We start from the raw sequence: 26,901 nt of genomic DNA, 5'->3' as shown, positions 1-26,901 counted from the left end.
ACAGTCCCTGCCCCATAGAGCTTACAATCTATGTTTTTGGTGCTTGAGGCACAGGGAGATAAAGTGACTAGCCCAAGATCACAAGGAGCTGACAACGGAAATTGAACCAGGTTCCTTGATTCAAACTCGGTGTCATTGTTTGCAGTCTTTACTCAGTGACGACTCCTTCACCAATTTGTATGTAGTAAAGTGAAAACACTTAGATTGTAACAACTTCCCATCACGTTTAATAGTTACTTTGTAATGTATGTAACGGTATTTCTGAACCGGCCTGACCCACCCAATCTCACATTGGCCCCTGTGGTCTAACCGGCCCCCATTACAGTGTGGTAGTGTCTGGTGGTGCACCTGTTGGCAACAGGACTCCTGAGTCTCCCGCATGATGGTGTGTGGGGAGGACCCGTCCAGACAGGCAACTGAGGTAGTGTGCTGAGTCTCACCTAGTTCCAGTGCAGCGCCTCCACCTCATCAGGGTCCCTGCGTCCGCATGGGGATGATCCTGTTGAGGAACTCCTCCGTGGTGCTCCTCTCTGTACATTCACTCCACACATGTACACGAGAGGGTTTGTGATTGAGAACATCTTTATTGTCTGAGTGGGCTAGCTGCCCCTCGCAGTAGATATCTAGCCACTCATGTTCAGTCAGTGCCTCCCTTTAAAAGGTGTATCTCTCCTTAGATAGGGATTCCCTATCCACGCAGGGATCTCTGCCCTGTGCCAGGTCCCTGGACACAGTCTCCTCTTCAGTTACTATAACATAACCAGAACTCTCAGTAACTCAGGCTAGTACTAGAACTTGAACTCCTGCCAGAACTAACTCTTAGACACAGTGCTGTGCCTTATGTACACTCTGGAAGCTGACACACCTCTGACATCACTAACCATGGAGTCAGAGCATGTGACTACTCCCATCCATACACAGGGCACCCCACCAGGGTGTGAGGGCAACCCTCCATAATTACTGCTGGCATGCCCACAACTTACCAGGCCTTACTGTCAGCAGGAGAGATGACTGTAGCCATTTTACATGACCGCTACATGTATAATACATTTGTAACAAATGTTACGGAATATGCAATCTATATTGTATTTGTTTGGCGCTGGTTGTGTTTTTTTGTACAGATAAATAAAACAATGCAGCAGCAATAATAGCAAATTAAAGTGATCTGGGTTGTGCTATATTTGAAATCCCAATGCTGGCTGACTTTAAGAACCTCCTCCCCCACCCCCACCGCACCCCCAAAAAAGCAATCTTTCCAACCATACTAAAGTTATTAAAGTAAAGTCAATTTGGAGAAAAAATAATACTTTTGGTGGAGTTGCATCAAGTGCCACTCAATGAATGTCACAACTCACAAGAGCAGGCAATTATGTTGACCTTGTCCTGCTCAAAGATCTAATCCATCCAGAGTGAACGGGACTGAATTGAACAGTACAAAAAAGCACTTGAAGACAAAGGGGGAGGGTCACGTCTGCAGCAGCAACCATCACATGACCCTGAAGCCAAACTGTCTGTTGTACTTTGTGCAACTAAACATTTGGCAATCAAGGATTAAACCAATAATCCCCTTCACTGATTCCCTGTTTTGTGAGGAACCGTCTGAGCAAGAGATTTCCTAGTATAGGACTGTGATGTTCTGCATTCAGAGACTCCCTGGTCCTGTAGAAAAGTTATTATTTAAATAAAAATGTCTTCCTCATGTTCTATCTGCAGTGAAATCCTTGCTGTGATCTGGTATTTTTTATTTACTTTTTAATATGGTTTTCACTAATAGGCTGATAGCTAAAAATGCGCAAAACATGAATTCTTATTTCTGGCAAATCACATTTACAGCTGTCAAAAAAGTTGCTTAAAAATTGCCAAAAACCTCCAGGTGTAACTTTGGCACAGACGGTCGCAAGTGATTTCTTGTAAAAAATTGCTAAATATTTGTGTCTTAAACACTTGCATGAAATAAACACACTTTTTGGTCCTATGAATCCACACACAGTCTTTTCTTTAACATCTAGTGAATTTTTTGTTATAGTACATAAAAACACCCACAAGAACTTTCACAAAGCGAACCAGGACATGCTCTAGACAGGCATGCAAACATAATTTATTAACAAAAAAAAACATTTTGTGCCCTACGACCCAAAACCGTAAATTGCAAAAACAACTATTTTCTCTTTGGCTTTTCGTTATTTCTTTTTAAAGGAGTCAATATACCTTGATCATTAATTAGAAGCTAAATTCCATGAGAACTAAATTATAATCTAAGATATATTGGCAAGTGTATTACCCACTGAAAATTAACTATTAATGCTTTTACCAAAAAATTAGAGCAATTCAATCATCTATCTATCTCAATTGAACTTAATCTAGTATCTCTAAATTTGTCATTCCCAAAGCACACGTTTTGGCATGTTCACAAGAAACAGAATGAAATGTGTGTAAAAAAACCCCCCGCTATTCTTTATTGCAAATCACATTTTCAAAACCCCTCAAACCTCCATCCAAATAAATTAGGGAGAGATGTCTGTGCTGAAAACAGAACATAACTGAGGTACCCTGGGAGATATTTAAATATTCTTTGTATAGACATTAGCATAAGTCATAAATCCTAAAAGATATCAATAAGACCAATCAGTCTAAAGACCCTTGTCATGAAGGGGTACCAGTGTCAGACCCAATAGAATTAGAACCCACAACACAGCCATTCAGGGCAGCATTGATCTAACCCAAATGTTGGGAAATGCCATTGTCACAGCATACGTTTGAGTTCTACTACACACACCTGTAGACCCCTCCCCATAAAGTCCTTTAAAGCAGCAAAACGTGAAATCATATGTTTTCTTCTAAATAAATCAGTTATTTAGTATTAGATAATAGTGATTTTTTTTGGGGAAAGATTGATTTCAACTGAAAGGCGGCCATTATGTTAGTCACACAATCAGGATTTTAACAGATTTTTAATAGGAGCACCAAACAAGTTCAGCTTAGGTAAGAATGTAGAATTATACATTGTAACATTTTGTATATGAAAATAAGAAAAAAAATAAAGGAAAACATAACACAGGGGGGAAGTAGGATTGTTGCTTTAAAAGCAGACCATTACCACTTTCTGGTATGCTCTTTTTTTCAACACATGGCATCTCTCCCTAATTTATTTGGAGGGAGATTTTAGGACACACACACACACACACACACACACACACACACACACACACACACACACACACACACACACACACACACACACACACACACACACACACACACACACACACACACACACACACACACACACACACACACACACACACACACACACACACACACACACACACACACACACACCTGTAGATACTATAAAATTAGAACCTCCTAACTCTCCCCCCCCCCCCGCCCTCCTCCTTCCCCTTCCGGATTCATACAGCCAGAATGAAAAGAAGCATTTTTTGCACATTCTGGACATGTGAAAAGGGCTTATAGAATAGCAAAACAAGCAAATTTGCTTCTAAAGTGTACTTTAGAAGTTATTTGTTACAATTCAGAGCTGAAACCCCTCCAACCTCATACCCATCCCCTGCCACCCTCCCTCCTCTCTCCCTTTCTCCTGTGCCCTTTGGAATGCTCGCTCCCTTTCTAACAAGTTCCTCTCTGTACATGACTTTTTTCTCTCTTACTCTCTGCTCCTATTTGCTATAACTGAGACCTGGCTCACTCAGTCTGATACTGCTCTGGAAGCTGCCCTCTCCTATGGTGGCCTTTCCTTCTCCCACACTCCGCGCACTGATGGCAGGGGTGGAGGCGTGGGGCTCCTGCTCTCCCCCCTCTGCCGTTACCGCACGCTTCCTATTCCTCCATCTCTTGCTTTTCCCTCCTTTGAGGCTCACACTGTCCAGATCTTCTCTCCTCTCCCTGTCCATGTGGCGGTCATCTATCGCCCACCTACCTCTACTCATCCCCCTTCTGCCTTTCTCTCTCACTTTGAATCCTGGCTCTCTTTCTTTCTCTCCTCAGACTCCCCTGTTCTTCTCCTTGGGGACTTCAATTGCCACATTGATGACCCCTCTCTCCCCTGGGCTTCCCGCTTTCTTTCTTTAACCTCTTCTTTTGGCCTTCAACAGTGGACTGCAGCCAGCACCCACAAGGATGGCCACTACTTAGACCTGGTTTTCACTAAAAACTTCTCTCTCTCCAATTTCTCAATTTCCCATTTTCCTCTCTCTGACCATCATCTCATCTCATTCTCTCTATCTCGCTTCTCCCCTTCCCCACCTCAATCTACCCCCCAGTTCTGCAGAAAACTGCGTTCTATTCACTTACCTGACTTTGAGTCCACTTTACGCTCCTCCCTCTCCTCTCTCAGCTCTGCGACAGACCCTGACAACCTGGTCAGGAACTACAACTCTGTCTTGTCCTCGTCTCTTAATCTACATGCCCCGCTTTCTCTCTGCCGCACTCGCCCGTCTAACCCTAGACCCTGGCTAAATTCCCACACGCGCATGCTGCGTTCCTCCACTCGTTCCTCTGAACGCCTCTGGAGGAAGTCTCACACTTTCGCAGACTTCCTTCACTAGAAATTTATGCTATCCTGTTTCAACTCTGCCCTCTCGCAAGCTAAACAAGCCTACTTTTCTTCACTAATCAACATGCACAAGTCTAACCCACGCCGACTGTTCTCTGTCTTTGATACTCTACTCAAACCACCCTCAGCTGCCTCTCCTTCCTCCATCGCCGCTCAGGACTTTGCTGACTATTTTAAGGAAAAGGTGGAATCCATACGGCAGAACATCCCCTCTGTTTCTTTCTCCCGTCCTACACCTCTTCCTAACTCTCCTCCTGCCTTCCTTGACTCTTTTTCCACCGTCTCAAAGGAGGATGTGTCGCTGTTGATCGCCTCTTCTCTCTCTACCACTTGCCCTCTTGACCCCATTCCCTCCCATCTCCTAAAACCTCTTGCTCCTACTATAATCCCTACGCTCACACACATTTTTAACTCCTACCTCTGCTCTGGAACCTTTCCATCCTCCTTCAAACAATAAACAGTCATACCATTACTCAAAAACAGCAAGCTTGACCCTACCTGTCTTTCCAACTATCGACCTGTCTCCCTCCTGCCTTTTGCCTCAAAACTTCTTGAACGTCTTGCATTCTCTCGCTTGCTCCATTTTCTCAACACCTATTCTCTCCTAGACCCTCTACAATCTGGCTTCCGCACTGCTCACTCCACGGAAACAGCCCTCACTAAAATAACTGACGACCTCCATGCTGCCAAAGACCGAGGTCATTACACTCTGCTCATATTACTCGACCTCTCTGCAGCATTTGACACAGTGGACCACCCTCTTCTCCCCCACATTCTCCATACTCTTGGTATTCGGAACAAAGCTCTATCCTGGATCTCTTCTTACCTCTCCCATCGTACTTTCAGTGTCTCTTCTGCTAACACCTCCTCCTCCTCTATTGATCTCTTTGTGGGGGTACCCCACGGCTCTGTCCTGGGACCTCTTCTCTTTTCTCTGTACACACTCTCTCTAGGTGACCTAATAACATCTTTTGGGTTTAATTATCACCTCTATGCCGACGACACACAAATATACTTTTCAACACCCAACCTTACACCTGCTGTACAAACCAAAGTTTCTGAATGTCTCTCTGCTATATCATCCTGGATGGCCCTCCGCCGCCTTAAACTCAACATGGCTAAAACAGAGCTCCTCATACTTCCTCCCAAACCTGGCCCTACTACCTCCTTCCACATTACTGTTGGAACTACAATTATTCACCCAGTAGCCAAAGCACGCTGCCTAGGGGTCACACTCGACTCCTCTCTCACATTCGCCCCTCACATTCAAAACATTTCTAAAACTTGTCGCTTTTTCCTCCGCAATATAACAAAGATACGCCCTTTCCTCTGTTGCTCGACTGCTAAAACTCTGACTCAGGCCCTCATTCTCTCCCGTCTTGATTACTGTAACCTCCTGTTGTCCGGCTTTCCTGCCTCTCACCTGTCTCCCCTACAATCTATTCTAAATGCTTCTGCCAGAATCACTCTACTCTTTCCTAGATCTGTCTCAGCATCTTCCCTCATGAAATCCCTCTCCTGGCTTCCGATCAAATCCCGCATCTCACACTCCATTCTTCTCCTCACTTTTAAAGCTTTACACTCTTCTGCCTCTCCTTACATCTCAGCCCTAATTTCTCGTTATGCACCATCCAGATTCTTGCGTTCTTCTCAAGGATGTCTTCTTTCTACCCCCTTTGTATCTAAAGCCCTCTCCCGCCTTAAACCTTTTTCACTGACTGCCCCACACCTCTGGGATGCCCTTCCCCTCAGTACCCAACTAGCACCCTCTCTATCCACCTTTAAGACCCACCTTAAGACACACTTGCTTAAGGAAGCATATGAATAGCACTGTGGATATTCTGAACACATGATACATAAAGCTTGCCCCCCTGCAGACGCACTTACCAGAACTCCCTCCTACTGTCTCTGAACGTTCTACCTACCTACCAATTAGACTGTAAGCTCCTCGGGGCAGGGACTCCTCTTCCTTAATGTTACTTTTATGTCTAAAGCACTTATTTCCATGATCAGTTATTTATATTATCTTTTATTTATTTGATTACCACATGTATTACTACTGTTAAGTGCTATGTACATTAATGGCGCTATATAAATAAAGTCTTGGTCCAGGAGGAGAAGGGAGCGATTAAACCAGGAAACACACCGAGAATAAAAAATATAAAAACAATAATGGTGCAGTATGTCAATACAATCAGGGGTATATGATAGTATCTTGGTTCTTCAGGATTTTCTACTTACAACACGTAAGATATAAGTAAGCAGTGTTCTGACTCAGTCAGTATAGATGAGGTTCCATTGCCAATAGATGGGAAGGAATCAGGATCAGGAAACTTTCAAACGGGGACCATGTCACTGTTGTGTACTCGGATCCCAACCGGGTGGAGTGTACATGGAAGATATAAACGGACTAATGGTACAGATCGTAGGAACAATTTAATCACACATGGATAAAAGGTAGGTAATGTACTTACAATAAGTACATATTACATGTACGTGTAAAGGTATCGTGAGGCAGTAGAGTGCTGGTTCTAGAAGGTACAGTCTCTTCCGTCTTCCCTCTAACTCCAAATCGCCGCCGATGGACTGGCGTCTGACGTCACTTCCGGTGAATCGGTGATGACATCCGGCTAGAGGCAGGGGGGATAGACAGCGACGGAACAGCAGCAGCTTCTAGCGTCTTCACTTGATGGGCAGCTGCAGCAAACTGGACAGGCTCTACGCGTTTCGCTGTGAGAACAGCTTCCTCAGGAGCACATTAATTACCCATATGGGAAGGTCCTTATTTATAGCATGAGTGATAAAAGTGTAATCACCTCTAATTAAAACTGGACAATAACATAATTAATTAATTACCACGCAGGCTAGCCAAAAAAGGCTCAGAAATTCTGCGGTCCAAATACATCTAATACAAAATAGTTAATTTAAGAAAACTTTATTCAAAAACACACATAAAAACTAAAGTTAAAAACAAATTTATATAACTCAATAATGGCTAAAGATAACGCGATAAGAGGAGAGAGAGAGGGGACAAAAAACAGGCATTAGTGGAAGTCAATACAAAGCACATTATAATAGTGGACAGGTGAAAAGATTCAAATAATTTTTCCGCTATTAAAAAATGGCAAGGAGAGCAGAAAAAATTAACTGGATGAATTAAATATAATAAAGAAATATATTGGATTTAAAACAATAAATATAATACAAAACATTAAAAAATATTTTAATTTATATGTCAATGAGATAGAACCTAATATAAAACACCAGTGGTGGTGGTGGGTGAAAAATTGTAAAAAACATTGGAGAAGAGCAGCAGAGATTTAGCAGGAGATCAAACATACTGGATTACATGACTAAGTAGTCAAAAAGGGTGTTATTTCAAAATCTGTGGATATTCTGAACACATGATACATAAAGCTTGCCCCCCTGCAGACGCACTTACCAGAACTCCCTCCTACTGTCTCTGTACGTTCTACCTACCTACCAATTAGACTGTAAGCTCCTCGGGGCAGGGACTCCTCTTCCTTAATGTTACTTTTATGCCTAAAGCACTTATTTCCATGATCAGTTATTTATATTATCTGTTATTTATTTGATTACCACATGTATTACTACTGTGAAGCGCTATGTACATTAATGGCGCTATATAAATAAAGACATACAATACAATACTAGAACAGGCCTCAATATCTTTTTGTAGCACATACACAGAGAGAACCCTGCTCCTACAATAAAGAGGTATCTACCTAGTATTTTTTAGACTATTGAATACAGCTTTCAGGTAGCAAATTTATGCCTTCATAGTTCAACATAAAAATATTCCCTTTTTTATTAGGTTAACCCTTTCACTTCCGAGAGGACAATGTTACATTGCTTAACCAACAAAAAAAAAACAGAGGAAGAATTATATTTTTATTGTGCATGTTCTTTGGAAAGGATTTCCACTAAATAATTATATTTTATTTCCTTGCAGGAGGGAGTTGTTACCGAATCCAAAGTAGAATGTCTTGTTCACTGTAAGAACCCAATAAAGCAACCAGGAAAGTGCTGCCCAACTTGTCCAGGTAATATATTTATGTTCTGCTTCTCACCACTTATGGTGGTGAGTAGTGGTCGTCCTGATGTGGCATACGACATGTCACGACCTGACAATATAACATGGCCACACCTTTATTAGTACAATGAAACAATTTCTAACGGAAGTTCATGCAAGCTGCCATGAAATGTTTTTTGTCATATCCATAGTGCATCTTCTTAAATGCTCATCTTCTGGCAGTGCGTGCTGCGCTTGCTCTCGCTCTCTCACTCTCCCTTGCTCTCGCTCGTGAAGTAAACCTTATAGCAGAGGCTGTGAATCTGTATTACTGGCTTTTAAATAGTGTAAACGGGTTAAGAATGTCCACTCTGGCCAAATGTAATTTACAGTTTGGAATCCTAATGAAAATGTCCATAGGATGTGCAAATGCTTTACAAAATACCACTTGTGGGCACATTGACGTCTCAGACAGGTCTAGAACCCTGCCTTTCACCATTATTTCTTAGCATACAGTGCTTCCACTGCAGCCAGGGATTCTGGGTAATGACATGCAAATGAGCACTCAAATGCTTTACGTAAGCAGATGCTGACTGCTCCATCTCGAGTCCTCAGAAGGTTTGTCTTCCTTACATAAGCATGTGCTGACAATAAACTAGTCTTTAAAGTGTAGTCCTCCCCAAAAATTACCTACCTTTAATCTGAGCCCAAGGTAATTCACTTAAACCATAACTGCCAGCGGGTCCAGCAAGACATTGCAGAATAATGAATGGTGAAAGCGTGTTAACCTTTATGACTTTCTCAGGATGTTACAAGGGCTGGCACAGCAGGGCTGCATGGAAGAGGAGGACTTCTGTTTGTGGCACTGGGGTTTGGTTGCGATTGTGACCATCAGATTCCAACACAAAGCAATCACGTCATGCTGAAAGATCAGTGAATTCACTTTCTGGAAGTGAAAAGGTTAAACACACGCACACAAAAAATCCAGCTGTTTTTTGTTTTATTTTAACTTTTTTCTAACCAGCTAACAGTCAAGTTAGGCAACAGAAGTACACGCTTTAATTTTTTAGAAATGTCCATTAACCCACATCTTAAAAAAATAAACAAAAAAAGTTCTACATCTTATTTATACAGTTCTTTACTATCTTTGTTTAATCTTCCATTGTAATGTGCGACTTCAGCTTTAATGAGATATGTCAAGTTCACAAGAAGGTTTGTGTACAGAATTAAAATAGCAGTTCTTTACCTTGGACATGACCAGAAAGGGGGATGCATGCAAACCACTGGCTAAAGATAAAAAGCAGGTTTCTTCCCCCAAATTAATTTTAATTGTGAGAATCTCTTGATGAAATACAGATAAACTGTAACAATGATCAAAGGATTTCCTCATGGCTAGTGTATGGCAGAACAAGGAGCCTTCACTTTCTGACCACTTCCTCTGTCTGTTTCAGGTTGCATATATGAAGGCCGACAGTATAAAGAAGGGGAAGAATTTCAGCCAGAAGGAAACAAATGCCTTAAGTGCTCCTGCATAGTAAGTTGTGGTCGTGGAAATGCAATATGAAAGTGTTCAGTTTTGCTAGCGTATGGATCATGACAAAAGGGGGAGTACTATATATATTTAAATAAGGCTTAAAAGAGAAATCCACTTAGAAACATAAAGAGTAGATATGTAAATCTAGGCTATGTATCTGTCGTCTGAAGTTAGCACAGGTTGAACTTGGTGGACATATGTCTTTTTTTCAACTATGTAAAAGTGAAAACCTTTTTTTTTCTTTTTTATTAAGAAAGGATGAGTAGAGATGTGCTTTCCAAAAGGCATTCGTAATCTTTTTCACATACCAGGTTGCAAAACTGTTTAACGACTAAAAGTTTCTCAGAAATAACACATTTTCACCATTAAGTCACAGTTTTGCCAATGAATCACGTCGGTTACAATTCTTAAGTGATTCACCAAGCCTTTTCTCCTCTACAAACCCATATTTCCGGCTTGGGATGGGAGTTAGCTTCATTAATTATAATGTTGGCACATTTTGACCGTGCTGTGACTGCTCGAATTGACTCACAATTGTTGTTGCTAAAAAGGCACATTTTACATGGTTCGCGAACGTGGGGAAAAGCTTTGCACATTTCTAGGTATATGCACGTTATAGTCATTATACGTTGCAGTGGAGATGTTAAAGTTAATATAGAATATAAATGACTGAGGATGGGCACAACGGTTTCTAAATCCCCAAATTCGAGCCAAAACTGAGGAAGGCTCATCCTGGAATTTGTTTATTTGTTTATTTTGTTGTTGTTTTCAAATGTATTGAAAAAAAATGTGTGTTTTTTTTTTTTAAATAAACTTACCAAACTGCAAAAATAAAACCCACAAAAGTTCAAATTTTGAAAAACATTTTGAGGTTTTATTCAATTGTTTTTAAAAAAAATTCAAAACCAATTAAGTTCTGGGAAAAACCCAAGACACAATTATATTTTTAAAGACCCAAAACACGTTGAAGTGCCCACACTTACAAATTAGGTGACGCAATGTAATGACTACTTCACTATTTCAGTGTTACTGGAAATGTCGATCAGAAAACTAAACTGACATACTGTGGTATAATAGAGAATACAACCCGTACTGCTTTTCTCCTCATTTGGGAACAATTTTAATAGTTCCAAATATTTGTCATCAGAACATTTCCAAATGGGAAATAACAGGAGGATTTCTGACCCAAATACTGTAAAAGTAGTGAAAGGAAAGATAATTTGCCCCAAAAATTTATGTTTGGACTGAGTAGAATTCACGTGAAATAAACACACTAAACTTTCCCGCTAGATCATTAAGTTAAGATGTGCCGTACAAATGTTTTTTTTTTGATAGTTGGAAACAATAGAGATAGTGTATTAAGGGAATGTATATCTGTTCCAAACTGAACTTTGCTATGTTCCCTTGGAATAAATTGTACAGGTGAGAACTGATTACATTTGGGAGGGGCAGACCAGCCATGAAAGCCAGTATACAGGCAGCAATAGTGGAAGAGTAAGAGATGGAAGCAACAACACTTTCTATGTGGAGATGTTGATCTGTCTGGTTAGGTGCAAAATAAAAGGGGCTTTGATATTTCTTTTGATTGTGGACTTTGTCCATGAAGGTGGGTTTGCCACTTTTCAACACTGTAGCTTGGGGACTGAGCAGGGGCGGTTAAATCCTGCTACCAACTTATTGTAGTAATACTCCAGTGGGAGATAGGATCTGGAGATCCCTTCCTCTGAAGAGGATCCAATGCCAGTAGTTGGTGCTTTGCAAGGGGAAGCAACAAATCCTGCAGTTATTATTTTATGTGAACACATAACAAACTGAGGAAGCCCATGAGATTAACCAAAATAGAAATGTATTTTCAGAAAAACCTGGTACAACAACAGCTATATGCCATGACATTATCACTGAGCCAGGGGTGAAAGTAAAATTTTGACCTTACAGAATCCCACAGGCAAATAGGTTAGAAATCAAAATTGAAGTCGTAAATTTTTTACAAATAGGTGTAATTACAGAGTCCACCAGCAGGTGGCGGTATAACCCAGTAGCGCTATTTTGCATATCTGGTGATAGAACACGCTTCTGTAAGGATTTACATAAACTGAACAAGGTACAGTATCTAGGTTTGATCCATATTCCCAGAGTACATGAGCTGATATACCAATATATCTAAGCCAGGTTAATAACAAGGCTTGACCTAACAAAGGGTTATTGGCAAATTCCTCTTGCTAAGTGGACAGAACAAAAAACTGCCTTTCTCACAACTGAGGGACTTTTTCTGTATATTGTCTTTCCCTTCAGCCTGCACCGGGTATAAGCCAATTTCTAACAGTTAATGGATAAAAATGTATGGCCACATACACCATATCGACCTGCATACTTGGAGTATGTGCTAATTCATAGTCCTAATTAGGACAGTCACATACTGTTTAATAACTTCATTTCATATGGCGCTTTTAACCTAATGGGACTCAAAGCGCTTCACAATTACAGTACAGCATGGTACAGAGTACATAGGAGTTTTTACAGACACAGTACTTGCCCAGATGTTACAATCTATGAATTTGGTGCCGGGGGCACAGAGAGATAAAGTAACTTGCCCAAGTTCACAAGGATCTGACACTAGGAATTGAACCAGGTTACACTAATTCAGACTCAGTGTTACTGTTTATAGAGTTTGCCTTGAGAGGGGCTGACCTGACGACAAATCCCAAAACATGTGCAATAGGATTGAGAGAAGCCAAGTATTATAGATACATGTGGGCAGAAGCATTGCTGGATAAAGTAGAGGCAATTCAGAACAGGCCACATTACATTAACTGCAAACAAGTCAGGATAATGTTTCGGTATGCTGGGGTATAATCGCCATTTGATACCAAATTTCTCTATTAAGGGAGCGCTGTTAACAGACCAGAAAAAAGGTAGAGGGTGTGGCATAAAAAAGTAGTCCAGGGAAATAAAGGTAGTGTATCGAGGCCTATGAAGTGCACCGTCATAAGCCCAATATTAATTGCTCCACATTTTAAGAAACTGTTTTTATCCTACCAACCGGTACCTTTTATTTAGGATTAGAACTGTTCGATCCCAGCTAGTAGAGGGAGAAGAGCACCAAGTACTGTCAGCGAAATTAGCTATTGATAACCTCAGACCTGTTAGGAAGGAGTACTGTATATACTGTATGGTAATACTGATGGCCTTTCTATGACATACTGCCTCTTGGCGTGTGTCGTCCAACTCTGTAAGTTTGAGTTGGCAAGAGAGGGGCAGTCTGTGTAATTGGTTCCCTAAATCAAAGGGCAGACTTATAGAGGGAATACTGTATATGTGAATTCCATAGTGAATTTGGCTGTGCTCCCTTGGAATCTAATGTACAGGTTAGAACTGATTAGATTTGGGAGGGAGGCAGCCAGTTATATAATCTGTATATTTATCAAATTCAATGTCTTGTATAAAACTTACACAAACAAACCCAGCGCCTTATATAAGCCAGTTATATAGCTAATGTACAACTAATCTATTAAGTAGTAAGTTATCCTTGCAGGGCCACAGACAGATTTTCCGGGGTCAAGGACTAGAGTTCTGACCGGGCCCCCCTCCCCTCAGGCGCCCCTGAATCTACCTGTGTCGGCGTTCTTGCGAGCCCCCACATTTCACACCTTGTGGCGAGCCCCCTCTATTCCCTTCCATCTCCCCCTGTCTCATTCTTAGCCCCTCTCTTTCTCACTCACTCTCCTTCCCCCTCACTCCTCTCACTCTCATTCCCCCTTACTCCTCTCACTCTCCTCCCCCTTTGCTATCACTCAATGACCTCCCTCTCCCTCAATCCTGCTCCCTCAATCCCCTCCTCCTCACACTGATTCCCTCCTCCCCCCTGGCCACACACGCAATTACCCCCAATATCCATACAATTGCCCCCACAATAATTACCCCTCCACAATACCCACACAATCCCCCAACAAAATACATATAACACTACCCTCCCCCCAAAACATGGATACTTACACTACTCCCCTAAATACATAATTACACGAACCTCCCCCAAATACATACTTACACTACCCCCCAAATACATACTGTACTTACACTACCCCCTAATACATACTTGCACTTCCCCCCAAATACATACTTACGCTACCCTACAAATACATACTTACACTAACTTCCCCAAATATATACTTACACTACCCCTAAATACATACTTACACCAACCTCCCCAAATTCATACTTATACTAACTCCCAAATACATACAGTACTTATACTATCCCCAAATACATACTTGCACTTACCCCCTCAAATAGATATTTACACTAACCCCGTAATACATATTTACACTAATCCCCCCCATACATATTTACACTGACCCCCAATACATCCTGAACTTACACTAACCCCCCCTAAAGCATACTTACAGTAACCCTCCCAAATACATATTTACTGTACACTAACCCCCCAAATACATATTTGCACTAATCCCTCATAAATATATTCTCACACTAACACCCAAAATACATATACTTACCTTGGGGATGGTCTCAGGCCGTCGGGCTCTGGCTCACCCACGCTGTTGCAGGCCTCCCTCTCTCTCCCATACTGGGCCTCTCTCTCATGCCGGTGCGTGCCTGAAGCTGGGCTAAGGTCATGACAGAGGCCCGGCACGGGAGAGTGAGAGAGTGATGGAGGCCTGCAGATGGGGAGAGCTGGGTCCTGGCGGCAACCAGAGGCCTGGCAGCAGGACAGTTGGGCAAAACCTCTGGTCGGGCCTAACTCCCAGCGCCGCTGGGGCCCCCTACAGCCACCAGGCCCTGGACTCTTGTCCCTGCTCTTTTCATGGATTTTCCTGGCAAAACAAATTAATGGATAATAAGTTTGGTTGCTGGTAAATAGTGCAAATATTTGCGAATGCGGAGCAGCAAAAGTCCAAAAACTCACTAGTTTTGTGAACTTAAGTTACATTTTTTCACACACTTCCATTAGAATCCTGAAAGATAAAACAGAACAACATTAATGCTTTATGATGTATGCTATACTTTTCATTTTTATGAGACAAGCAATTTAAATAGTTTATGTTTAATTTATTGGTTAGTTATATGCACCATCATAAAAACACAAAAAAATTAAACATTACACATTTTTCCCGTCAGTCTGTTTCATGTCAGTATATTATCTGCCTGTTGTGGTTTTCGTTAACAATGTTCAACTGCTGTAGTGCACGATATGAGTGCTTTTATTGCTCCAGAAATTAAGTGATTTGATTGGCAAATTTAATTAACACATACCCAATAATTCACAACATAATATTATTTGGAAAAGATCACGATGAGGGATGAAACATTGTGAGGTCTGGGTGATTGGTATAGCATTTCTTTTTTAGGTTTCATACAAAATTTGTATCAGAGCTTGATACTTACACTACATCCACTGGTTATTTTCTGATTTGGGGCATCTCAGGGATATTTGGGGTTTGGTCTTTACTCATTTGTGCATCTCTAATAGTAGTCTTATGCGATGACTTCTGCTAAGTTTCATTTCATGTTTTGCACCAGATGTGCTAAGAAAAATTCAAAGCCCTGTGATGCTCGGTGTTAAAAAATAAATAAATGGAGCATTCTTCCACTAACTCTGTATCTGGACAAAGACTAAAACACCTTGTAGACTGCAGGGGCTGAGCATATCTTAAGTTCATTAATGTTGTATCCCAGTCTTGCCATTTCATCCAAGAGTAAAGTGTTAAAACCTGGGTCCAATGCTGTACATTTAGCACCATTTTTTTTTAGGGTGCCTCGGGTGCCCACTCAGAATGAAGATGTGTATTCAAAACTCAAATAGTGGTGAAAAATAACATAAAGATATGCAAATAATGACATATACCAAAAGCATATATATGATCTTTCATCTCTAGCTAGTGGCTACCTATATTTCTCTGAATAAACACTACTCATATTGGGAAATACGCGTATCAGAGTAGTGTCACTTCAGGTTCATGCAAAAATGGGCGCTTCTGGAGTTTTATAGATGGTCTCCGGAGTGCTGTATAATCAGAAGTAAAGTCTAATCAGCGCTCAACTGTAAAATGAGGGGGAGCTGCAATTGTGTACTGATCTTGCTGGGATGTATTTCAATTAAGCAATTAGGCACGGAATAACGTACATTTGAAAATCAAGACTGTACACGCTAACGTCTCGGTATAAATAAAAGACAATAAACATGTACAAGATTGGCAAAAAGCAAAACATGTATAAATTACACATTATTCAAGTGGCATTCCCCCTATGCCACTGCAATACTATAGAAAGGGACTTGTCAATAAATGTAAATGTATTTGGACCTGAAGAAGCCAATACAGCATTTCCGTGCGTTGGCCATTGGACTCATGATATCATCTTTACCTGCAGCTTTTTTGCTGTATTTTACACATTCTTTGTTCTTTTGAATGACTTCGATCACATAGTTTAAGGCGTCTGTTTCTCCAAGGATTCCATGTACACATGAAATCTTTTTGTTGATACAGCGTCAAAGAGCTGTCAGCAGACCCAGTAGTATTCGGTCGTCAAGGACCACACAAGCATTACTTCTCGGCAAGTTCAATACACATTGCCAAGGTGTTGACTTTATACTTCAAAGCACCAAGGATATTTCCTTTTTTTGCTTCACTGGTAGAGACTATTATGTTAGAGCAACAATATATAGAGAAAGATTTGTGTAATATATGCAGTAATTTTATTATGTTTATAATTTTATGTATCTTAGTACCGCTTCTTACATACTTCATACAAACCATGTAAATTAATTGGGACATGAACATGTAACCATCTATGCATAGCCTTTTATGCACACTTTTATTGGACCAGCAGAGACTAAACAGTAGCAATGCAGATGTAGTTAAAAAAAATAACTAGAATTTTTATTTTATTAATTACATACAGTACAGTAGGATTCAAAACACACAGAAACAAAAAACTGAGGGTATTCGGTATGAGAAAGTGCTGCATAGCTTGAGTTATACATGATTGGCTTTTACTAAGTGTCTTCATATGTGCAAGAGTGATGCCGTTGCGGGGGCGGGGCTTCCGCACGCATGCGCATCAAGCCATTTGATGCGGTTCAGGGCAATAGAGGACTGGCAGTGTGTTGCCATGTCGCCCAATGACATCTCTGCATGTGCGCCGGGGGCCGACTATGTGACGTCATCACGTTAGTGGCACGAAACAGAGCCTCAGGTAAGGGGTTTAAAAAGGGTGTTTTTTGGTGTTTAAGATACTCTTTGATAAAGTGCAATCCGCGCGAAACATGTAGGAGGTTTTGAACACCTTCGTTTTCTTTTAATGGACCAATAAAGGAATATATTTTTTATTACATTTTTTGACCCACTCTCTTTGCTGTGCGCTATATTCTCTCTGATGCTGATCCTGAAAGTTGAGAAAGTCTGATTGTATGTGAATTTCAAAGAGAGACTGCAGCATGGGAGAAGACTGGTAAGCGGGAGTGAGACAAGATATTAAGGCAGTATGAGAGGCAGATGTCGTGGGCAGAATGAAGGGGACATTTGGGGGACAAGGGATGAGGTGTAAAGAGAGGCACACATCGTTGAGAGCTTTGTAAGTCAGAGCTAGCGTTTAAAATGTAAGTCTAGAGCATACTGGTAGCTAGTGGAGGGATTTGCATAGTGGCACAGCAGAAGTGGATCAGAGAATGAGGTAGATGAGTCAAGCAGCAGCATTTTGGATGCATTCAAGAGAGAAAAACCGCATTGCTAAGTAAGGACTCTTATTAGGGAATCTTAATAACATATATTTCTTAAAAGTACTGTATGTGTCTGGTAAATTGTGCTGTGTCACCTAATAGGAACCCCTGCCAAGGGACTTCAGAAGGAGATCCACGTTAGTTAAAGAGAGATTAGTGAGCACTTTGACAATTTCCTGGAATTTCAATAGAGGGTATTATTTCCAGTGCCTACTGTGTTGTGTTTGTGTCAAAAATGTGTGAATAATTGTGACTGGATGGTCTTTCCTCTTGAACGCTGACAATGTGTATATAAACACACACACACACACACACACACACACACACACACACACACACACACACACACACACACACACACACACACACACACACACACACACACACACACACACACACACACACACACACACACACACACACACACATACATATATATAGATATAGACTTTAATTGTTGGTGCCAATATGTAGTGTTAAGTATAATATATATATATATATATATATATATATATATATATATATATATATATATATATATATATATATATATATATATATATTATACTTAACACTACATATTGGCACCAACAATTAAAGTTATTAAACAACAATATTTGTAACACAAATCTTGATCTACTGTCTCATGTTGAACTGGCCCCCTGGGGTAAAACATGGGCTGGCAAACTATGAGAGAGGGTCATAAAAGTTATTTCTTAGTGAATATATTATTATAAAAGATTTAGATTCTAATAGCCATAAATGTTTTCTTTTGAAGTTGCATGCTCCAAAGAAAAGACTGACAAGAAAATAACGGATTGATAATTGTAACCATGGAGAAGGATAAGTTAAAAGGCAGTATTTCAACTTTTAACTAAGCTACTTGATTTGCAAAAAAAAGATTTTGTACACCATTGTTATTTGGACCATAGGCCTTGAGAACTCTGGCATGCAAAGCATTTAGGGAGTTATGTGGCATCCTGCAGAGAGCATGGTTAGGGCTATCCAGCAAGTTACAGACAATGAACATGAAAACTCCCAGCAAAAGTTTATTGACTTCAGATGAAGCTTCCCCAGTACCAGAACAATCAGAAGAGGGATTGCTCCATTGTTGAGATATTTATGTGCTGTACTACACAGTAAATAAAGGGTGATGTAGCAAATATTGTTATTGCATGTAGTTATGAATGTGAAGAAATATGGATCTTTTTGGAAAGTACGTAATACGCACGGGTGGACAAAAATATAAAAAATGTAGGCGTCCGTTAGAATTTTTTAGGAGCCAAAATTGTGTTGGGTGGCAGAGGGGTGGGGGGTCACACGGAGCGACTTTTTCCGTCTTTCCAACTCCATCTCCCCCCCCTCTCAACTTTGGCTCCTAGAAATCCACCCCCCCTCCTCGCAGTCAGTAGCTCTGTACAGTATGTCAGAGTGTGTGTCGCAGTGTGTATCTGTGACAAACATTCTGATACTCATTCACACACATTCTGACACTCTCACACTGACTCACTCACACTGATATATTCACTCACTCTCTCACACTGATACACACTCACTGGCACAGAGGCACATGGAACACTAGCACTCATCCCCCTCCCCCTGACCTCATGGAGAGTAGGGGCAAACACAGTGCTGGAGCGCTCCACCTCTCCCCCTCCCCTAGTTCTCCCATACTTCTGCCACCCTGCACTCCGGTCCTTCCACCTCCACTCCAAACTAAGAGGTGCTGAGGGAACTATCAGTCACTGCTACGGCGGGTGCTCAATATGCTTTGATATCGCGACAGTAAAGCAGGATTGGGAGTACTGTGACTGGCGGTAAATGACAGGCCACTCAGCACCACAAAGCACAGGTGCAAGGGACAAGATTGTAGGTGCTCGAGCAACAAGACACCCAGGAAATTTGCATCCCTGATGTAATGTACAGATAAAGATAAATAATAAAACTTTTGTATTTGTGATACCTATGTACATATTCAGAAAATGAGGGTGCTGAGTGATAATAGTATTTTATTTAATGATACATCTATTCTGCAGCACTGGATGTAGATTTAAATGGCAACAGCTCCTTTTTGTAACAATTCCTCAAGGTATGTTTAGAAGCTCCTACATGGAATCTTAACAAATAGAGGTGGCGCCCATTGAACAAATTAGGTGCTAAGATGTAGCAGATGGTAATGCACCCATCAACACTACTGCAATATTTATTGCAAGAAGCACCGCGGCTCCATTGAAAACAATGGTAACATATGCATTCTCTTTAAGGCACATGATTTTTGGTGCATTGTGTCTTACCTTTATAGGTTTATAGGGGTAATAACATCTGCTACAGGTTGCATTTATAGCAGGATACACTCAGGATAAGGAGATATAAGTCAAGTGCGAATAGGAAAGCTCCGGTTAAAGTTTATTCCAGAACAAAACTCAGTATATGTTTTGGATAATAAAAAATTCTAAACTTACTCCCTCATTATTACTATTTTCCTTGCTTTGTAAACATCTTCCATAGCTCAGTACAGTGGTGGTACATAGTGACATCAATTGCAGAAAATGAATGACATACAAGTAAGAACAGACAAGTGCAAACAGATACAGAAGGTAATGAAGGCCATTTGTGCACACCTGAGAGCACGTGACCTGTATATGTGACAAGGGTTAATACATACAGCTATCTAGCTGGTACACATTTAACAGCCCCCTGAGGGTCCCTAACAGGGCCGCAGACAGATTTCCCAGGGCCTAGGACTAGAGTTATGACCGGGCCCCTCTACCAAATGTCGGCGGTCATGTGAGCCCCCCATGTTACACCTCGCAAGTTCCCTCTATTTCCTCCCTCTTCCAATGTATTTCTCTCCCCTGCATCTCACTCCCTCTCTTCCTCATTCACCCCCTCTCACCTCTCACTCTCCCCCTCCATCAATTACCCCACTCTCACTCAATCCTTGCCTGCCTCGCATTTATTTCTCTCCCCTGCGTCTCCCTATTACTCCTTCTTCTAACTCACTCCCTCACCCCCTCTTACACCTCCTCTCTCCTCTCATGCTCCCCACTTCATCAATTACCCCACTCCTCACTCATTCCTTCCCCCCACACACAATCCCCCCCACAAAATACACACCAAAAAACCCACTCTCCCCACATACAAAAAACTTTCCCACCTTCCAAATACATACAAAAAAACACCTCAAATACATATTAAAAAAACTCCCACCCCCAAATACATATTTAAAAAAAAAAACAAATGCATATAAATCCCCAACCCCAAAATACTTGTCCCAGCTCTCTCCCCCTGTCGGCGGCCCTGGTCCCTAAAATGAGTAATATCTCCCCTCATTCCATCACAATACGTAGATCTTAAATCAATGCCACCACCAAAAATAGTGTCAAGTGTTATTTGCAAGGTTTTTGGTCCCTGTTTACTAAGAAAAATATATAACTAATGAACAAAAACTAGTGATGTACCAGGTACCCGGAAATTACCCGATATACCCAGCCATATTTAAGCTACACAGGAATTAGTAGTGGTAACCACTAATGTAATTAATGTGTTACTGGTGTTTTAATGGTTGGGCATTGGCCCTTTCTTCCATATTGGTGAGAAAGAAGAGGAGGAGGACGGCCTCATCCTGGCAGGGGTAAGTTAAATATTTATCCATGTAATTTGTATGTTACTGTATATTTGAATAGAAAAAATATTTGGCATCTAAGGCATTTGTCCATTCCTGTGAAGGGGGGGGTGGGGTTTGTTGGTGGTAGAGTGGGTGGGTGAAGGGGGTAGTTGCTGCAGGGTGGGTGGTTAGGCCTCCCTGATGGTTAGCAAGAGGGATTAATCCCTTAATTACCTTAGCAGTAGTAACGCTAAAGAAATTATGGGATTAACCCCTCCCGCAACCCTCCTGGGAGGCCTAACCACCCACCCTGGGACAACAGCCTCCTTCACCCACTCCCTTGCACCCAACAAACCAGGTACTTCTGTTAACCTCCGCATTACCTTAGTGGCTAGCCATTAATTTAATTAAGCTACTTTTATTGTATTTTAATTACATAGTATTGAAGCAGGGGGTCTCCGGAGCATATCCTTTTAATTTCAGGTATGGAGACCTCCTGCTTCCTGAGTTACAATTACAGTTATGGGGTCCCTGTATCACCTGCAAATGTTTATGTCCCGTTCATGTGGGCCATGACACAGGAGAATTAATATTATGGGGAGATACCGGCACCCCATCAAGGGGCCTGGAACTTGGGAAGCAGCCGGTCCTGGGACCTGAAATTAATGTGATTCAGCTCCGGAAGACCCCTGTTTCAATACAATGTAATTAAAATAAAATAAAACAGCACGATCGCCTGTTAGATCCATGCAGGGAGAAGGTCCGATTTCTTCTGCTTTCACTGCGCAGCTCTTCCAGACTGGTGCCGACCCGGTAGAATTAACACAGTGGCTGTCCCATTCAGAAGCAGGAACCCCCGCTGTGTTCTTATGGGCAATTAGTATGGCCATGGGGAAGATGCGATCTGGCCGGTCAGGCTGCATTTCACTTGCAGTTTCCTTGAGAAAAACTGCTAAATAATTCTAACTGCATCTGTACATATTTCACCGGAAGAAAGCACTATGTTGTGTGTTTTTTCTCTTGATATCCTACGAAATATTGCGCCTTGAAAGTGCGAAAGCACAAAATAGCAACTTTTTCATTTATTTTTTATTTTTTATTGGAACATCAATCACAGCAAATAACATTTTCAGCAAATTTTCGTAGTACATTATACATACATACATTTCAAGGAATTACAGTCCATTCTCATATCTTAACAAACCACATTAGAAGTGAACAATGTGATATGATTCCTCGGGTTACATTTTTGTTTGTGACCCTCATGGAGCAACTTATAGATTTCTTGTTTAAAGCCATTCGCTTTTACATGCTGTCAACGTCATATTTTCCTTATGTTTATCTTTTTAAGCAGTGCCAAACTTGGGTTAATATTTAAATTAACATTACATTTTAACTTTCCCCTCCCCCTTCCCCCCCAGGTACAATGTCTGTCTCTTTGTATTATATATACTGTATCAGTTGGTCCAGGTTTTTTTGATCTTTTGTTCTCTAGGGCAGTGGTGCGCAAAGTGGGGTCGCGCCCCCTGGAGGGGCAGGAGAATTTGTAGGGGAGGCGAGGAGGTTACAGAGGCCCCGCGCTCTTCCCCACAGCATTTAAATTAAATGCCAGGGGAAGCGTGAGGCCTCTGTAACTCACTTACCTGCTGCCAGCCAGGTCTTTGACAACGCGTCGCCATGGTAACGCGCGTCAAATGATGCGATGGGGTCACATGACGGACGTGATGTCACATGACCCGTGACGTCATTTGACGCCGAGCCTGGGGGGCGTGAACACTGCGGCTCCAAGGAAGTGGGAGCAGCTCAAAACGTTTGCGCACCCTTGCACTAGCAGTTGTCCTCATATTGGCATTCTATTTTTATTTTGTGTGAGAAGTTGTCTGGTTAGGCACAATGTCGTGCCTATAAAAAAAAAAAAAAGCTGTGTGTGCTGTGCACGCGCATAGTAAGTGAAACTTCTTTGACTTTTGTCACAGAAATTGTATTTGTATTGGTGATGTTTTAATTAAAAATCAAAATACAATTTCATTGACAAAACGCAAATAAATTTGACTTAGAACATGCGTACACATCCCTTGTATTTGCACTAAGCGTGAATTCCTCGTGTGTGTGTGTGCGTGACTGTGTGACTGTGCGTGTGACGGTGCGTGTGACTGTGTGACTGTGTGACTGTGCGTGTGACTGTGCGTGTGACTGTGCGTGTTACTGTGTGACTGTGCGCGTGACAGTGCATGGTGCACGTGACAGTGCGTGTGCGCGCGACTGACTGTGTGTGCGACTGACTGTGTGTGCGACTGACTGTGTGTGTGCGTGTGACTGTGACTGTGTGTGTGTGCGTGTGACTGTGCGTGACCATGTGCGTGTGCGTGTGTGTGTGACCGTGTGCGTGCGTGTGACCGTGTGACCGTGTGACCGTGTGACCGTGTGACGTATGCGCAGCCCCCCTGCACCTCACACATCCCCCTAACCTATTCACAGTCAGTGTGTGTATGTGTCAGTCAGTGTGTGTGTGTGTGTGTGTGTGTCAGTCAGTGTGTGTGTATGTGTCAGTGTGTGTGCATGTGTGTCAGTCAGTGTGTGTGTATGTGTGTCAGTCAGTGTGTGTGTGTGTGTGTGTATATATATGTATGTGTGTGTTTCTGTCACTGTATGTGTGTCTCTCTTTCTGTGTCCTGCCCCTCTCTCCTGACTCCCCCCCCCCCTCAAAGGCAGGCAGAGCTGCGGACCCGCGGCGGCTCTGCCTGAGACTCTCCTCCTCCCCTCACACCCCCTCACAGACAGGCAGAGCTGCGGACCCGCGGCGGCTCTGCCTGAGACTCTCCTCCCCCCCCCCCCTCACAGACAGGCAGAGCTGCGGATCCGCGGCGGCTCTGCCTGAGTCTCTCCTCACACCCCCCCCCCCCCTCACAGACAGGCAGAGCTGCGGACCCGCGGCGGCTCTGCCTGAGACTCTCCTCCTCCCCTCACACCCCCTTACAGACAGGCAGAGCTGCGGACCCGCGGCGGCTCTGCCTGAGACTCTCCTCCCCCCCCCCCCCCTCACAGACAGGCAGAGCTGCGGACCCGCGGCGGCTCTGCCTGAGACTCTCCTCCCCGTCCCCCCCCTCACAGACAGGCAGAGCTGCGGACCCGCGGCGGCTCTGCCTGAGACTCTCCTCCCCCCCCCCCCTAACAGTCAGGCAGAGCTGCGGACCCGCGGCGGCTCTGCCTGAGTCTCTCCTCACACCCCCCCCTCACACCCCGGCTGCGCTCAGTCAGCGGGACGCAGGAAAGCAGAGGTAGGGAGGAGAGAGGCTGCGCGGCATGGCAGCGGCCGTTAGGAGCGGCGGCTATCGCCGCCGCATATGTCACGGTTTGTGGGGGGTGTGGGGCTCGGGGGGGGGTGTGGGGCTCGGGGGGGGGGGGTGATTAGGAGCGGCGCCGGCGGCGGCATCTGATTTGTGGAGCGGGTGTGATGTCAGTGTTGGGGTCGGGCTGAGCCAGAACACAGCCCGGCCTCAACTGCCAGCACTGACGTCACATCCGTTTCATTTCTGTCTCCACAATTCTTTTTTGCCCCATCACGAATGAGGTGCCACTAAGGAAGTTTCACTTCAAAAACTATTTCTATGGCTGTCTTGGCCTTGTCCGATAAAGAGTTAATGAACTAACTCCATTTTTGGAATTTATTTGGGCCACACAACCATAAGCAGTGTTTAAGATCCGCCTTCAACGTTTGATACATATGGCATTGGTTGATGATTCCTGCTGACAGATGAGGACTCTTGTTAAAAGCAATATATGCCCTGTGCATTATTTTAAATTGGACTTCTCTCCAAGTCTCTGATGGTGTCAATTTATATATATATTTTTAATCCCACTAGAAGTTCATCTATGTCCTGTAGTTCTGGGATGTCTTTCTGCCATGCTATTAAGGTGTTCTGTAATATTCGTTCGTGGCCAAATGTTACAGTTCCAAAATATTGTGTCTATTTTCTTTCATATGATCAAAGTAGTAATCAAATCTGCTATTCTGTAATAGTGTATATGATTCCTATCATTTGCATTATTTTTTCCATAGTCTATCGCTTGGATATAAGAGTGTGTTGGGAGTAACTCTTTTTCACACAGTTCCTGAAAGGGATACATTTTTGTTTTCCTCTGTCTATTAAGTGGTCTAGACAATCTATCCCCTTTGTCTCCCAGATTTTAAAAGATTGTTGCTCTTTTCCTGTTATAAATTCTGGGTTGTCCAGTAAGGGCAGATAGGTTGATGTATTACAGTATATGGTAACCCAAAAATGTTCCTGGTTTCTCTCCAGACTATTATGGTGTCCCTTATTATCACTGTGTGTTTTATTTGTGGTGGTATATCCTTCCATTTCACATGCAAGATCCCTTTCAGAGATAATGGTTTTACCAATTGTTTCTCTAAGACAATTGATGAATAATAGTTTTTACCCATGTTCCTACATGTCGGAGGAGGCATGCGAGATTGTAGTTTCGCAGATCGGGTAATTTAGGCCTCCCTATTCTTTAGGTAAGCACAACTTTTTTTTGTACTATTTTGCTTTTTTTTAATTTCCAGAACATTTATGCCATGGCAGTATTTAATTTATTTACGTCTTTGTGATTTATCATCATTGGTAGGATCTGCATTGAATATGGTAATCTTGCAAATGACATCATCTTTATTACACATCCTCTGCCAAATAATGACAGCGGAAGCTCAATCCATTTCTGTAATTAGTCTATAATTTTTTTAATAATAGGTTTGAAGTTGTTACAATATAATTTTCCCAATTCTGGCTTGAACATTATTCCTAAATATGTTAGAGATTTCCCTGTGATTGGGAGCAGTATGTACTTTGTTACTCTAGTGGTTTTTGCTTTAGAAATGTACATAAGTTCTGTTTTGGTTAGATTTATTTTGAACCCAGCAAACGATCCAAATCTCTCAATCGGATCTAGTATAGCTGGTAGACTTTTGTGCGATTGCGAGATAAACATTAATATATTATCTGCAAACATTGCCAGCTTCAATTCCACTGACCCAACCGCTATCCCTTTGAATTCCTTCATCTGTCTAAAGTATTGCACCAGTGGTTTGATAGCTAGATTGAAAAATAGGATGAAAGGGGACATCCCTGGCGTGTGCCTCTTAACAATTCAAATTCTTCTGATAGGAGCCCCATTGCCGTTATTCTGGCCTTTGATTTTGCGTACATTGGTTCAAGTATTTCAGTGAAATCCAAATCCACCTAACGTATCAAGAAAATGGTGCCAATGTATATTATCAAAGGCCTTTTCGGCTTCAACTAATACATTGGCCTTGTCAGTTAATGTGTGTGTTAATCAAATGTATTGCTGTTATTACTGTTCTTATATTTTTAACTGCTGATCTACCCTTTACATATCCTGCTTAATCCAAATTTATACGTGT

General features: G+C 42.1%; 1 protein-coding gene across 2 annotated transcripts in view; it reads left to right on the top strand.

Annotated features, from left to right (window-relative positions):
* The window catches only part of BMPER (BMP binding endothelial regulator), a 383,811-nt gene that overhangs the window by 145,866 nt on the left and 211,044 nt on the right, over window positions 1–26,901 (top strand). For both annotated transcript variants that reach the window (XM_075586672.1, XM_075586673.1), the window contains 2 exons: window positions 8,547–8,637; window positions 10,058–10,140. In XM_075586672.1, the coding sequence (XP_075442787.1) occupies window positions 8,547–8,637; window positions 10,058–10,140 (174 nt within the window). The remainder of the gene's footprint in view (window positions 1–8,546; window positions 8,638–10,057; window positions 10,141–26,901) is intronic.

This window comes from Ascaphus truei, chromosome 2, assembly GCF_040206685.1.
Source record: "Ascaphus truei isolate aAscTru1 chromosome 2, aAscTru1.hap1, whole genome shotgun sequence".
NCBI classification, from domain to species: Eukaryota; Metazoa; Chordata; class Amphibia; order Anura; family Ascaphidae; genus Ascaphus; species Ascaphus truei.
The sequence above is the reverse complement of the archived record's forward strand: the minus strand, read 5'-3'. Positions and strand labels throughout refer to the sequence as shown.